The 13,872-nt window shown below is 27.2% G+C and overlaps 6 protein-coding genes across 6 annotated transcripts; 1 reads left to right on the top strand and 5 right to left on the bottom strand.

Moving 5' to 3' along the window:
• Positions 1 to 276: 276 nt before the first annotated feature.
• On the bottom strand, positions 277 to 1,756 carry DICPUDRAFT_35951 (uncharacterized protein; the record flags this gene model as incomplete). The annotated part of the gene is made up of 2 exons (XM_003289503.1): positions 277 to 473; positions 547 to 1,756. 2 exons carry the CDS (start codon positions 1,754 to 1,756, stop codon positions 277 to 279), a joined length of 1,407 nt encoding a protein of 468 aa, XP_003289551.1.
• A 2,897-nt stretch (positions 1,757 to 4,653) lies between these two features.
• DICPUDRAFT_35956 (uncharacterized protein) lies at positions 4,654 to 5,610 on the bottom strand (the record flags this gene model as incomplete). Its single annotated transcript, XM_003289502.1, has 1 exon — positions 4,654 to 5,610. One exon carries the CDS (start codon positions 5,608 to 5,610, stop codon positions 4,654 to 4,656), a length of 957 nt encoding a protein of 318 aa, XP_003289550.1.
• Positions 5,611 to 6,059: 449 nt separating this feature from the next.
• DICPUDRAFT_153954 (uncharacterized protein) lies at positions 6,060 to 6,251 on the bottom strand (the record flags this gene model as incomplete). Its single annotated transcript, XM_003289501.1, has 1 exon — positions 6,060 to 6,251. One exon carries the CDS (start codon positions 6,249 to 6,251, stop codon positions 6,060 to 6,062), a length of 192 nt encoding a protein of 63 aa, XP_003289549.1.
• A 489-nt stretch (positions 6,252 to 6,740) lies between these two features.
• Positions 6,741 to 7,538, bottom strand: DICPUDRAFT_153953 (uncharacterized protein; the record flags this gene model as incomplete). The annotated part of the gene is made up of 1 exon (XM_003289500.1): positions 6,741 to 7,538. One exon carries the CDS (start codon positions 7,536 to 7,538, stop codon positions 6,741 to 6,743), a length of 798 nt encoding a protein of 265 aa, XP_003289548.1.
• Positions 7,539 to 8,826: 1,288 nt separating this feature from the next.
• DICPUDRAFT_80328 (uncharacterized protein) lies at positions 8,827 to 9,468 on the top strand (the record flags this gene model as incomplete). Its single annotated transcript, XM_003289517.1, has 1 exon — positions 8,827 to 9,468. The coding sequence occupies one exon, from the start codon at positions 8,827 to 8,829 to the stop codon at positions 9,466 to 9,468; it is 642 nt and encodes a 213-aa protein (XP_003289565.1).
• A 1,277-nt stretch (positions 9,469 to 10,745) lies between these two features.
• DICPUDRAFT_48677 (uncharacterized protein) lies at positions 10,746 to 13,808 on the bottom strand (the record flags this gene model as incomplete). Its single annotated transcript, XM_003289499.1, has 3 exons — positions 10,746 to 13,025; positions 13,107 to 13,646; positions 13,733 to 13,808. 3 exons carry the CDS (start codon positions 13,806 to 13,808, stop codon positions 10,810 to 10,812), a joined length of 2,832 nt encoding a protein of 943 aa, XP_003289547.1. The 3' UTR covers positions 10,746 to 10,809.
• Between the last annotated feature and the right edge of the window lie 64 nt (positions 13,809 to 13,872).

The raw sequence follows: 13,872 nt of genomic DNA, 5'->3' as shown, positions 1-13,872 counted from the left end.
AATTTTTAAATGGCATGTTTTGATCTGATCGCATAATAAAAATTTATCAAAAAAAATTTATTAAAAAAAATTTATTAAAAAAAAATGTGAAGCGAAAATAAAAAAATATTTTTACCAACCTATTAAAGAAGGAACTTTCAATCGTACTTACAGAATTAATAAATATAAAGTCACATTGTTCAATTATAAAGAAATAAATAAAATTGATATTTCTTTTTTTTTTTTTAAATAGATAAATTGTTAAATATTATTAATACAGTATTATTAAATTTTATTTTATTCTTTATTAAACACTCTAAGTTTAAAATCAAGTTTTTCTTTGATTGAATATTTATAATTTTTATAGAGTAAAACAATGATGATGATTATTAAAGCAACCCCTACACATGGTACAACCACAGCAACAGGTATTATCCATTTTTCTCTTGATTTGTTGCATGCTTTAAAATCAGGTGATACTAGTACTGAGAAATCTATGAAAAAAAAAATATATATTAATATATATGAATTTTTATATGAATCTTTTTAAAAATAATTAATAATTACCAGGGTCAATATAACAAGTTTTACAAAATGGTAAATTTAAACCAACAATAACACTTGTTGAATTTGATGATACAATTTCACTTGACATAAAAGTAGCCCTACCATCTGATTCAATACGATTGATGAATCTGCCTGAAAAAATTCTTTTGTTTTTTTTAATTGAAATATAATTTAAGGTTAAATTTGGGTCTATATTAGTAGTGCTTTTAGATTCCTCATTATTACAATCATTTAAATCGCTTTCTTTGACAGTTGATAGGAATCTTAATTGTAGTGTATTTAATGAACTTTGATACTGATAGTTTGTAATGTTTACAGAGATTTTGATACCACCCTTGGGTATTGAAAGTTTGATTCCTGCATATGTATATTCTTTTAATTGCTCTTTAATTTGCTCGACTGTATAAACTATATTGAATAAATTTTCATATGATTTTGAGAATTTGTAAATTGAATTTTTAACTGTAGCATTCCAATTACTTTGTAAATCTGTTCTCTTTGCCTCATTACCATTAACATCGATTTCTACTAATTCTATTAAACCAACAAGATAATTTGTATTTTCATTTGAAATTGATGTTTCACCTGTATCTGTATCAACTGTTGAGTTTGAGCCTGGTATATTGTTTCCATTGGTGTCATTAGATGATTTTAATGAGCAATCGAAACCAGTCCATGAATCTTTGCAAATACAGGAACCTATAGTGGTATTACATGTACCATGTAATGGTGATGTACAATCATTAAGGCATGGGTAATTATAATTGAGATATTGGAATCTATTTTTGAAAACTACTTGTACTCCATTTTGTGTAATAACTACATCTTTAGTGCCATCTCCACCACCTAATTGACATACTATAGTATCAGATGTAAATTGAGGACTTGAACATGGTAAATTACCAATAGTTATTGATGGGTCTTCATGAACATCACCAAACCAACCATGTATAATAACTTGACCTCCACTAGAAGTACATGGATCAATTGAACTAATAGACTGAATAGGTAAAGAGCATTCACTTCCGGTCCATTTAGAAAAACATGAACATGTCGCATTATTTGTAACACAAAAACCATTTTTGCTACAATTGGATTGGCAGTATAAAACAGGTTGTGTATTGATTGTATCTGGATTGGTAGGGAAATCAATGGTAATTTGTGTAGATAATGTTGAATCTGGGGTAGAAACATGAATATTTACAACCATTACTTTTGCTAGTTCGGAATTATCTGGAATGGAGCACACTACATAATCATATCTAGATGATTTAATTTTGCATTTATATGAAGCAACATTAATTTCGATTAATGATTTATCATTTGTAAAGTCTGTACCTCTTAAAATAAGAGTTTTATTTTGGTTATATGTGGTGTAATTATGAACAATTGGAACTGTTGGTATCATTTTCATATAGTAGGAAACTGAATTTATAAATGTTATATTAATCAATCGATCTACTACTGGTGTCTCTAAAAATGTTGAATATTTTTCTGAAGCTATTTCTTTTATCCAATCTAAATCTAAATCTGTTTTGAACATTTTAACTGAAAAACCTAAATTAGAACCAATTAAATATACCTTTTTTGTTGAATAGTTATAATATAAAGATGGTGAAATTTCATCACAGTTTTCATTTAATTTTGTTGCATCATATTGAACCAAAGTACCTTTAAATTTTTCTTTAACAAAACTCCAATAACATGTGAAGCAACTTGGTAAATAACCTGATAAATTATTATATGAAAAATCAAATTCTGAAATTTTGCAATAGTCAGTGCTAATTGAACCGTATAATTTGTTACTTGAAAGGAATAAAGAGTTTATTTTTTCAAAACCATGATACTCTGGCAACTTTGCTGTTATAGTATTGTTTATTAAGGAAACGGTTGGAAGATTTTTTAAAACTTTAAAAGCCCCACTTAAATTGTCAAATTTTGAACCCGTTAGTTGAAAACTCAATAAGCTACTTCCTACATTTAAAAACTGGAACTCTTTTGATGTTCCTACAGTATATTCAAAATTTCTATTGGTTGATATTTGAAGGGAAGTTAAATTTGGATAATACTTATCAATCTCTATTGGGGAGGAAGGAGGAGATAATGATAAATAAAAATCCATAGATGTTACGTTTGGAATTAGTTGTTCCATTGCCTTTAAATTTGTTTCAGTACTATATATTTTGTCAAATTTATATTGATAAATTACTCTAAAAAAAAAGAATTAATAATTAATGATTTTAAAATTTATTGAAATATTAATACGTACATTGTTTTTATATCTTGGTAAGTTGAAAATAAACTAAAATCACCATTATAATTTTCATCTAAGAATACAACCAATGATCCTAGTTTTACATTTTTAAAATTTGGTAAATTATTAGATAATAATTGCCTTTTTTAAAAAGTTATTAAAATTATTATTAATATAAAATTGTAGTTTAAAAAAATTAATTATTATAATAAAAATAATAATACCTACATTTTAGTAATATTAGAGCCCCCTAACGTTGGTGGAGACTCTACAAAACTTATATTTGGTATAGATATATCATCTTTGTTTTTTATAATAGAGACATCATCTGCAGATAAAAAGTAATCAGTATAATATAATTGGGGCCTTTTGAATTGCGAATTAATTAAAAAATAAAATTTTTTAATTTTTGATGATAATGGCCTCTTAATTTCAAAATTTTCTAAATTTGGTGTCAATAGGTAAAGATTTATATTATTTTGAAATTGATTTTCCTTTTCTAAAAAATCTTCGCTGAGAGTTGCATCATTTAAAAATCTAATTATAAAAATCATAAAAATCAATATTAATTTTCTTTTTTTTTTTTAATTTTAAAATAATAAATACAGTGTAATTAAACTACCAAAACAACTGAAATACTCAGGTAATATTATTTGAGAGGTATTTTGAAATATATTAAGAGAATCAACAGCTGAATTTTTAACTGTAATATTTCTATCCAAAATATGAAGATTACCATTGGAAGGAAATTCTAATTGTGGCCCGTTTGTGTAAAAAAATAAATTTTTTAAACAATAATATTCAATATTCTCTACTGCTGATCCATTTTTTTTTTCCACTATAGTGGTTAAAAATATTATTAATAAAAATATAAAAAATGATGGGTTCTTCATTATTGTATATTTGTTGACAAAAAAAACGCAAAAATTAAAAAAAAATATTATTTTTCGAATTTTTTCGTTAAATATTTTTTCCAATCGTTTTTTGAATTTTTTAAAAATTAAGTAAAACCTGGTTATTTTCCGTCAAATCCAACTGGAATCTAATAATTTAGTATTTAAACATTTATGATGAAATAAAAATAGAATTTAAAAAAAAAGTATTAGGAAATTAAAAAATAAAACAATGAATAATAATAAATTTAAATGACTAATAATGAAACCCCTATAAACATACAGATAAATAAAACCATCTTTCCCCTATTAATTTAAATAAATAGTTTTATTTTATTTCTATTATTAATCAATATCATTAATGTGCTTTTTATTTGTTTTTTTTAAAGTTAAATACATTATTTATTTTATTTCTTTTCAAATCGAAGATCTCTCCTCACTTCCCTAATTCTTTTAACTTCTTTTTTATTTTCGGTTCTTAATCTGATTTTATTAGCTAGACCGATATTATTTAAATTGTTTGGACTCCTACAATTCAATGTATTTAACATTTGAAGTACCACATGAATCACTAATAGATAGAACTACATTTGATTTACTATTTATATAACTACGTAAAAATTTCTTGACCACGCGAACTACCACTTGAACGACCATTTGACAACCACTTGGACGATTACTTTCACTGCCATTTTACTGATTACTTGAACCATTATTGGGACCACCATTTGAACCACCACTTAAATTGCTTGAACCACCAACTGAACCCTTCTTGAAAAATTGCTTAGACCACCATTTGAATCACTGAGCGAACTACCGTTTGAACTAACATTTCCATAATCATTTGATGGAATACCTTCTTAACTACAATAATGTGGGTAATTGTGTCAATGTTGATGTTGAACCACAAAATTTAACTTGAGCGATAAGGTTTAAACTTTACCCAATACCGATGAATCATCAAAATACAACGCGTAGTTTTTTATTTTTATTTTTGTCTCTTTTTAGTCTTATTTCACCAAATGTGAGTGTTGTGATATTATTTGGTAATTTGTCGGGTGAAATAAATGGGTTTAAACCACCGAATGTGAGAGTTGTGAGACTATTTGGTAATGTGTCGGGTGGAAATGCTTGTTTAAAACAAAGACCGAATGTGAGAGTTGTGAGACTATTTGGTAATGTGCCGGGTAGAACTACTTGGTTAAAATGATGACCGAATGTGAGTGTTGTGAGACTATTTGGTAATGTGCCGGGTAGAACTACTTGGTTAAAATAATAACTGAATGTGAGTGCTGTGAGACTATTTGGGAATGTGCCGGGTAGAACTACTTGGTTAAAATAATAACCGAATGTGAGTGCTGTGAGACTATTTGGGAATGTGCCAGGTGGAATCACTTTGTTAAAATAATAACCGAATGTGAGTGCTGTGAGACTATTTGGGAATGTGCCGGGTAGAACTACTTGGTTAAAATAATCACCGAATGTGAGTGTTGTTAGACTATTTGGGAATGTGCCAGGTGAAACCACTTTGTTAAAATAATCACCGAATGTGAGTGTTGTGAGATTATTTGGTAAAGTGCCGGGTGGAACCACTCGATTAAAATCACGACCCAATCTGAGAGTTGTAATTGTATTTGGTAAATTTATTGGTGGCATATTTAAATAGATCAAATATAAATTTGTCAAAAATGGTGGAAATTCATTTTTATCTAGAAGTGAAAAACTATGCCATGTAAGTGTTGTTATATATGATTTATCTTTAAACTTGTAATAATTTGGTCTATTAATTTGTACAACACTATGTTCAATAAACTTTAAAATATGTTTATGAATTTCATTTCTTAAAAATATATTATTCCAAACAATAAATAATAATCTATAATAAATAGTTAAAAAAGAGAAAACACCAATTAGCATGCTTTTAATTAATAGGCTAATATTTATATTTATTGTTTTGCACTTACCTATCACTAATATTACTACTGTTTTTTAACTCTTCATTTACTTGAAAGTTAATTAGAGATGATAGAAGCTCATCCATTGTGAATATAAAATATATAAATTACCAATTTTTATATTAATAATGATTGAAAAAAAAAAAGTATACACCAAAATTTTCCGAAAAATATTAAAAAAAATTAAAAAAAAAAAATAAAAGATCTATTTAAAAAACTGATAATAATTAAATAAATTTTTTATAAAAAAAATTTTAAACTTTTATTATTATTCAAAGAAATTAAAAAAATATTAAAGCTCTATTTCTAAAAAAATTTCAATTAAAAATATGTCCCACAAAAAATTATTAAAATGATCTTTAAGCAAAAAAGTTTATTTAGTATTATTTATGCATCCCACACAATAACTTTTTATCTCTGCCAACTATAATGTAAATCTTGTTCTATATTTTGATTTTCTTGATTATTTTCTTGGGATAATTTGTTTATTGTTTTCATGACTTCTTTGTTCGGTACTATGAGACCACCACCAAATGTGAGACTATATGGTAATGTGTCGGGTGGAACTACTTGGTTAAAACCATTAATAATGTGAGGATCCATTATTTGGTTCTAATAACCACCGAAAAGAATGACAACATACTCAGTAATTAAATACCTAAACCACCAGATATATTTCTACAATGGCTTTATACCGGCTTATTGGAACCATATTTTAAATATTTTGATAAAACCATGATGGTACTGTAAGGACAATTATTTATTCATAAAACTATTTAGTTTTAATACATTTGACTGGCCAGGACAAAATATATATTCTTTTAATAGTTGATTATATTGAAATATTGAAACTTGGTTATAATAAATAATATTTTAACTAATGATTATTATCATTTTGATTAATTTTATATAGGATGTTATTTCTTCTTTAGGATAAGCTATCTCTGATGGAACTGACTGAAAAAACTATTTAAGTGTGGTTATTGAGAAAAAATAATGAGTTGGCTATTTGAAAATGGCATTGAGTTTAGCTGATAATGTTGTAAAATGTTTTGACCCCCGTGTTGATTATATTTATATTTCTTATATTGATTAAGAAAATGGAACCCATTCCCCAATTGATTCATCATACTCCTCTACAAATGGTGATTCTCCATTGAAATTTGCACCATTACATTGTGATTCTGGATAACTGTGTGATTGTGGTGCACCAGAAAAAGAATGACTCGATTCATTTTGGTTGTAAGTTGGGTAATTAGATGGTTCCCATTTATAAGTTTTATTTGGTTCATTTGGAGAGGTTGCTGATTCTGGAGGAGCATATTGTGATTGTTCTTTTTCAACAGAATAACGTGATTCTTTTTGGTTGAAGGTTGGGTAGGCGGATGGTTCTCTTTTAAACATATGATCCGATTCTGTATTATTGGATGGTTGTGGGTCATCAGAAAAAGAATGAAGAGCCTCGTTTTTATTGAATGTTGGGTAGGTTGAAGGTTCTTTTTCTGATTCTGGATGAGCATATGGCATTTGTTGGTAATAAGATGGGTCGTTCATATTTGGTGGGTCATTATGTGATTGTGAAGTACTTTTAAAATTAAATTGTTTTTGTTTTTCCAATTCTTGCTTTCTAAGATATAGCAATTCTTCAATTGCTTGATGTTTTTTTTGTACTTGTTGTTGAACTCTTTGCTCAGCTAAATATTCATCACAGGATGGTGGACAAGCATATTGTGATGTAGTTGATTGATTATTGCCATTTTCATTTCTGTAGTTGCCATTGTTGTTGCCAATTTTGTTGTTGAAATAGTATTTAATAAAAACCATACCAAATAAGAAGGAAATAACTACTGTGATTATGATTTCACAAAATAAAACAACATAATCGTTCATTTTTTTTTAAAGTGGATATTGAAATTATTAATTGGTTTATATGAAGAATTATTGCTATTAATTATTATTATTGACTATTATAATAAATAAATAAATGAATATAATTATTTGTATATTGATAAAACGAAAATGAAAAAAAAAAAAAAAAAATTAATTTTCCCCCACATCAACAAAATTTAAAAAAAAAAAAATTTTAATTAAAAAAAAAGAAAAAAAAAAAGAAAAATTTTTATGCATCCCTGCCATTCTTATTGAAGGGTGTAAGTCAAAAATTAGTGGTAAGCAATTAATACAAAAAAAAATTACACATCCAAGAAAAAAAAAAAAAAAAAAAGTTTGTCTGAAGTTTAGCTAATCATTATCTTTGGGATTCAAATCGCTTATTCAGTCTGTTTCTTTTTAGCGAATCCTATTCAATCAAAAAACAATTATCAAAGACGGCATGAACAAAGAAGAAACAATCTAATCAAGTTATACCAGATTTTCATCATTTCATCTGGATCATTACTATTTAAAACTTTAATTCCTCAATTAAAAGGTATAGTTATTACAATTTTAACTCTTTTAATTTTTTTATTTTTATAAAATTTAAATAAATTTTTTTTTTTTTATAAATTATAAAAATATTTAATTTATCCTTTCTTTTATTTGGTAAGAATTTTTATAATAAAAAATATATATGCACAAAACCTTGTATAAAGAAAATTAATTTCAAACTTTTATTAAAAAAATATTATTTTTGATAACATATTAATTAATTTAAATATTTTAAAATAAATAATCAACAATATTATTTTAAAAATACTATTATATAAAATCATCGTTATCTTCATTTATTACAATTATCGTTATCTTTTTCATTCTAAAATAACAACATAATAATATCTTTTTCTCCTTTATGATATATTTACCAATTTGAAATAATTTTATTGTTTTTTTTTGAATTAATTTCATAAAATAGTTTTTTTATTAAATAACCATGAAGTTCATACTCTTTGTGATTCATATTGGGGTAGCCCACATTTATTTTTTAATTTTTATAATTTTTTTAATAATTTTTTTTTTAAATTTTAAATTTAATTTTTTCTTTTTTAATTTTTTTCCTTTTTGAAAATTTTTTTTTTTTTTTCATTTTAAATAATTTCGTTTTTATATACATTTCATAATCATCATTAATTAAATATTAACAATAATTATATATTTTAAAGATATAAATTATTTATAATATCCAATAATAATAATAAATTATCTATAAAGAACAATCATAATAATAATAAAATAATATAAAATGGAATCCCCATATATTACTTTTTTTATTTATGCTTTTAGAATTCTCTCCTTCTTTTGCGCATTATTATTAGTAATTAAGGTCAGAAAAATAAAAAAAATTTTACAACAACAACAACAACAACAACAACAACAACAACAACAACAACAAAATAAATATATCGAAGCTAGTGCTTCCATAAAAATAGACTCCTTAGAAAACCCAAAATCTTCCTCTTCCTCTTCTTCTCCTTCACCATCATCCTCTTCTCCTTCCTCTTCTTTACCATCATCCTCTTCTCCTTCCTCTTCTTTACCATCATCATCTTTTTCTTCAAATTTATCTTCCGGACTATCTTTTACTTTATCATCATCACCAATATCCTCTTCGCCATCATCTTTGCCATCATCTCCTTCTTCTTCTTCATCATTACCTTCATTATCACCAATAAATATTAGTTCATTGGAACCAGATGATATAAATATTGATACAAAAGATAGGGACAAAATTTTATCTTTAAATAACGAAGAATTTAAAGAATCAGAATATACCAATGGTAATTCTAACACCCACTTCCACTATCACTATCACCTTCATAAACACCTTCACATTCACCTTCATCAAAATGATTATAGTGATGAGGAAAGTTTCGATATAGATTAAGACCAGGGTGAAGTAAAATGTAATAATACAAATAATATAAACATATATATTAGTATAAATCAACTTTGAATGGATATAGTGTAGAATCAAATGTGGGCAATAAAATAGTTTATATCAAGATAGATCCAATAATAAAATAGTTTATATCAAGATAGATACAATATTTCAATTTATGTATTAGTTAAAGTTGTAGTCCAAGTAACTGGTCAAGCAGGGTTTTAAGAAGTGAATAAATGGGTTATTTCACGTGTATATTGCAACAAGAATTATGATTTTAGAAATCATTAAATATCATCTACATAGTATTTTTAATTAATAAATAAAAAGTGTCAGTTATTTTTAAATTTTTAATATTTGAATCTTTTTTTATTTTTTATTTTTTTTATTTTTTTTTTTTTCAAAAACAATTTGGGTAATTCAATAATTTGTTTCTTTTATTGAAAATATAATGTAAATATAAAATTAACTTAATGTCTTGGTCTTATAATAGTAATGACTGTTGAGTATTGGTAATTTTTATAATGGCAATCCTTATTGTTTTATACTTCTACATACAAGTTGGGCACAGTAAAGTCAATTGATGCGTGATTCGGTGTGTTTGATTCTGCGAGATTGGGTGCGAAAAGCATATCGAACCAGGAGGTAGGAAGAGAAAAAAAAAAATAAGAAAAAAAATAAAAAAAGTTTGTCTGAAGTTTAGCTAATCATTATCTTTGGACACATTTAGGATGACTTTCCCCCACTCCCGACGAGGCGCATTTCTTTGTGTGCTCTATTGCTAGCCTGTACCTAGGATCTGTCATTATCAACCTTCGCAGTAATCCATACGGACTCTGTGGATGTTGACCCCGCTGTAACAGTGGATCATCTTTTATGCTGTGTTTTTTCCATTAACTCTGACCAACCTCCCCCATCCTTACTCCCAAGGCTTCTTTTGGATTACAGGTTATAACACCCAGCCATGGATTGTGACAATTTGCACATTAATAATTAAATGAATTTATTTTTAAAACCCAATATCAATATAATCAAAAGTGGTTATGGGACATCTCAAAATGATGACCTGTTTTTTCAAAATTTAATTTCAAATTTTTAATCAAAAAAAAAAAAAAAAAAATTAATAAAAAAATTAAAAAAAAATTAAAAAAAAATTAAAAAAAAAAAAAAAAAAAAAAAAAATTTCATATTCATTTTAATCAATATCAATTTCAATATTAAATGAAAATCACTGATATAAAACCATACAAAAGTTTTAAATAAATATAAAAATATTATTTGATTTTTTTAAAAAAAAAATTTTTTTATAAATATATTTTGATTTTTTTTTTTTTATTGTTTATTTTAATTTTGATTAGTGTAAACATTTTTTCTTAAAACACTCAAACCTTTTCTAGCTACTTCTAATTCTTTTTCCAATCTAATAATTGCCATTTGTTGTTCCATTTCTTTAACTTTGTAACCTGTTACAGATAATTTATCGAAATCAATTTCTTCTTCTGAAGCAACCTTTGCAGCTACAGCTCTTGCAGCGGCAACTAATAAGTTTGTAGCATTTTGTACACTCTTTGCAGCATTTGTAAGTTTATGTTGTGATGGACTATTAATATCAGATTTGGATTTACAAGCGGAAACAAGTTGAGAGGTGGCGGCAGTGACAGCTTTAGAGGTAGCAATAAGAGCCTCCTCGGTACCACCGACAATTTCTTGACCTGATGCAGCTTTATTGGCGGTATCTACCAATGCTTTGGTTGCTGCAGCAACAGCTTTAGCAGCAGAAATTAAACCTTCAGCCCAAGTTGGATCTTTTCTATACATTGGACCACCATCACTAGTTCTACCTTTTTCGATACGTTCTCTTTGAGCCAATGTTGCAGCACCAACCAAAGTTGATGTAGCACTAGTAATTGCCATAGCGGCTTCGAGAATAGCCTCAGCGACATCAGGAGCATCTCCTTCTTTCTTTGGTTCTCTCTTTGACTTTGCTGCCAATAAAGAATTGGCGGCATCTTCAATGGTTTTAGCAGCAGCTAATAATTCTCTTTCAGCTATATCATCGAGGTCGAAACCACTCTCTAAATATTTCTTTTCTTTTTCGATTCTATCGGCATCGGCTTGTTGAGCTAATGCATCCAATGCATTGACACCACCTTTAAGTGAAGCTAAATTATTTGCCAATCTCTTACGATCCTCATCATCTTGACATTGACCACCCTGAAGACGTACACTTTCAAATAGATTTTGAGTGAGAGCACCAATTTTTCTAGCTGCATCCATAAATTTACTTTGTAACTCTGGATCTACAATTAATCTTGAGGAACCTTTAGAGTCATGGAATAAATCTTTTAATGAATCTGAAACTGAATTGACAGCGGCGAAAATATCCATTTCTAAATCATCACCCTCTTGATTACAAAGTTCATGTAAACGATTGGCTTGTTGCATGTGGTGTAAAAGATCTTCGATTACCATTTGATGGGTGGCTTCTGGATTACCTAAATTATTTGGATTGTCGAGTAATTGAAGATATTGAGAAACATTACCATTAATAGAACCAAACTCTTTTTCTAAACGTAAAAGTCTTTGACGTTCTGTCCAATCTCTAATGGCAATTAATTGTTCACGAAGTTGATCATTTTGTTTAACCACTTCGGCTGTATAGTTGTCGTTAACGCTTGTCATCTCTTGAAGTCTCTTTCTTGCAGCAGTGACCTCTTGAATCATTGCTTCACGTTCTGAAAGTTTCAATGTTAATGCTTTGTTTTTATCAATTTCTTCTTGTAAAAGTTTTTCCAACTCTTCGATTCTAGCTTTGAGAGCATTGATTTCTGATGTATTATTGACAGTTTTAGTGATGATTTTAGTGATAACTCTAGTTTTGCCTTGACTATCGGTAGCTCCATTACTATTGGCAGTTTGTGGTTTTGGTGGTGATGCAGTTTTATCGACATTAGCTTCTTTCTTTTCGAGGGCAGGTGGAGTACTAGTTGAACGTTGTCTAGTTGTGCCATCATTATCACCAAATGTAACCCATTGAGAAGATTGTTGTGGTGATTGGTTTGCCATTTGTTGTTGTAATAAAGCCTGTTGTTGCTGTTGTTGTAATAATTGTTGTTGTAATTGTTGTTGTTGTAGCATTGCTTGTTGTTGTGCTAAAAGATTTGGATCTTGGTACATTGGTTGATTATTTGATCCAAATTGACCCCACATTGAGTTATTATCTTGCTGTTGCATATATGGAGCACCATAAACAACTGGTACAGTTTGACGGATAAATACTGGTGTTGGTACTGGTACAGGAATTTGTTCTGGTTGTGGTGGTGGAGTTGGTGGTTGTGGTGGTTTTTCAACAACTGGTAGTGGAGTTGGTTTTGGTTTTGGCTTTGGTTGTTCTTTAACTTTTCTAATGAATTTTGGAGGATCTGGTGGTAAATTTGGTACTGCAATAACACTTGATACACTTGTAATAGCACTTGCATTTAAATAAAAGTTTCTTAAAGTTTGATATTGTCCATAAAATCTTTTAATTGAAAAATCAATAACTTCTTTACTATCAACTTCTAAAATAATTTAAAAAAAAAAAAAAATTATTAATTAATAATTTAATCAATAAATAAATAAATAAATTTAAGTGTACTTACTGTCAACTAAATGTGTAAAAAAATGAACAATTAAAATATAAATTGCATAAGATTCTAAAACTAATGGAATAAAAGAAGAAGTTTTACAATCATTATATGGTGTAGAATTTACAACGGTATTATGCATCCTGAAACAAGCATCCATAAGATCCATTAAATGACTAACTTGTTGAAGGCCTCTATCAACTTCGATATTCTCGGGTCTATGAGTTTTTGAATAATTCTCTAATGATAAACCACCGTCAAATTCTGGGTGAGCTTGATGAAAACGTATTTTATCGATTAATAATGTGCAATATTCTGCGACCAAATGCCCAAATCCTCTATTGTCATATCTTGCCCAATGATCTCTTAATCCTTCAAACCATTGAACTCTACTAATAGTGTCACCTAATACATTTTTTGGACCCTCTTGAATGACCTTGTGAATTGTAATTAATGCTTTATAACAAACTACATCATTTGAATCCAATGGTCTTCTATATAATTCCATAAAAAAAGTTCTGGCACTATTTTCACTATAACATTCTAATACAATTGCTAAAATGAATAAAAATTTTATTTGAAAAAAAAAAAAAAAATTAATATTTTTTACAACAATGTAAAAAAAAAAAAATTTTACTTACATCTAACATGTTTTCTTTTTGGGGCTGTAACTTTAGAGTTTGTAGCTTTATGAACAATAGCTTCAAATTCTGTCATTTTTTATTTTAAAAACTATAGTTTTTTTTTTTTTTTTATATAATATGATTAAAAAAAAAAAAAA

This window comes from Dictyostelium purpureum (genome assembly GCF_000190715.1).
Source record: "Dictyostelium purpureum unplaced genomic scaffold DICPUscaffold_180, whole genome shotgun sequence".
NCBI lineage: Eukaryota > Evosea > Eumycetozoa > Dictyosteliales > Dictyosteliaceae > Dictyostelium > Dictyostelium purpureum.
The sequence above is the reverse complement of the archived record's forward strand: the minus strand, read 5'-3'. Positions and strand labels throughout refer to the sequence as shown.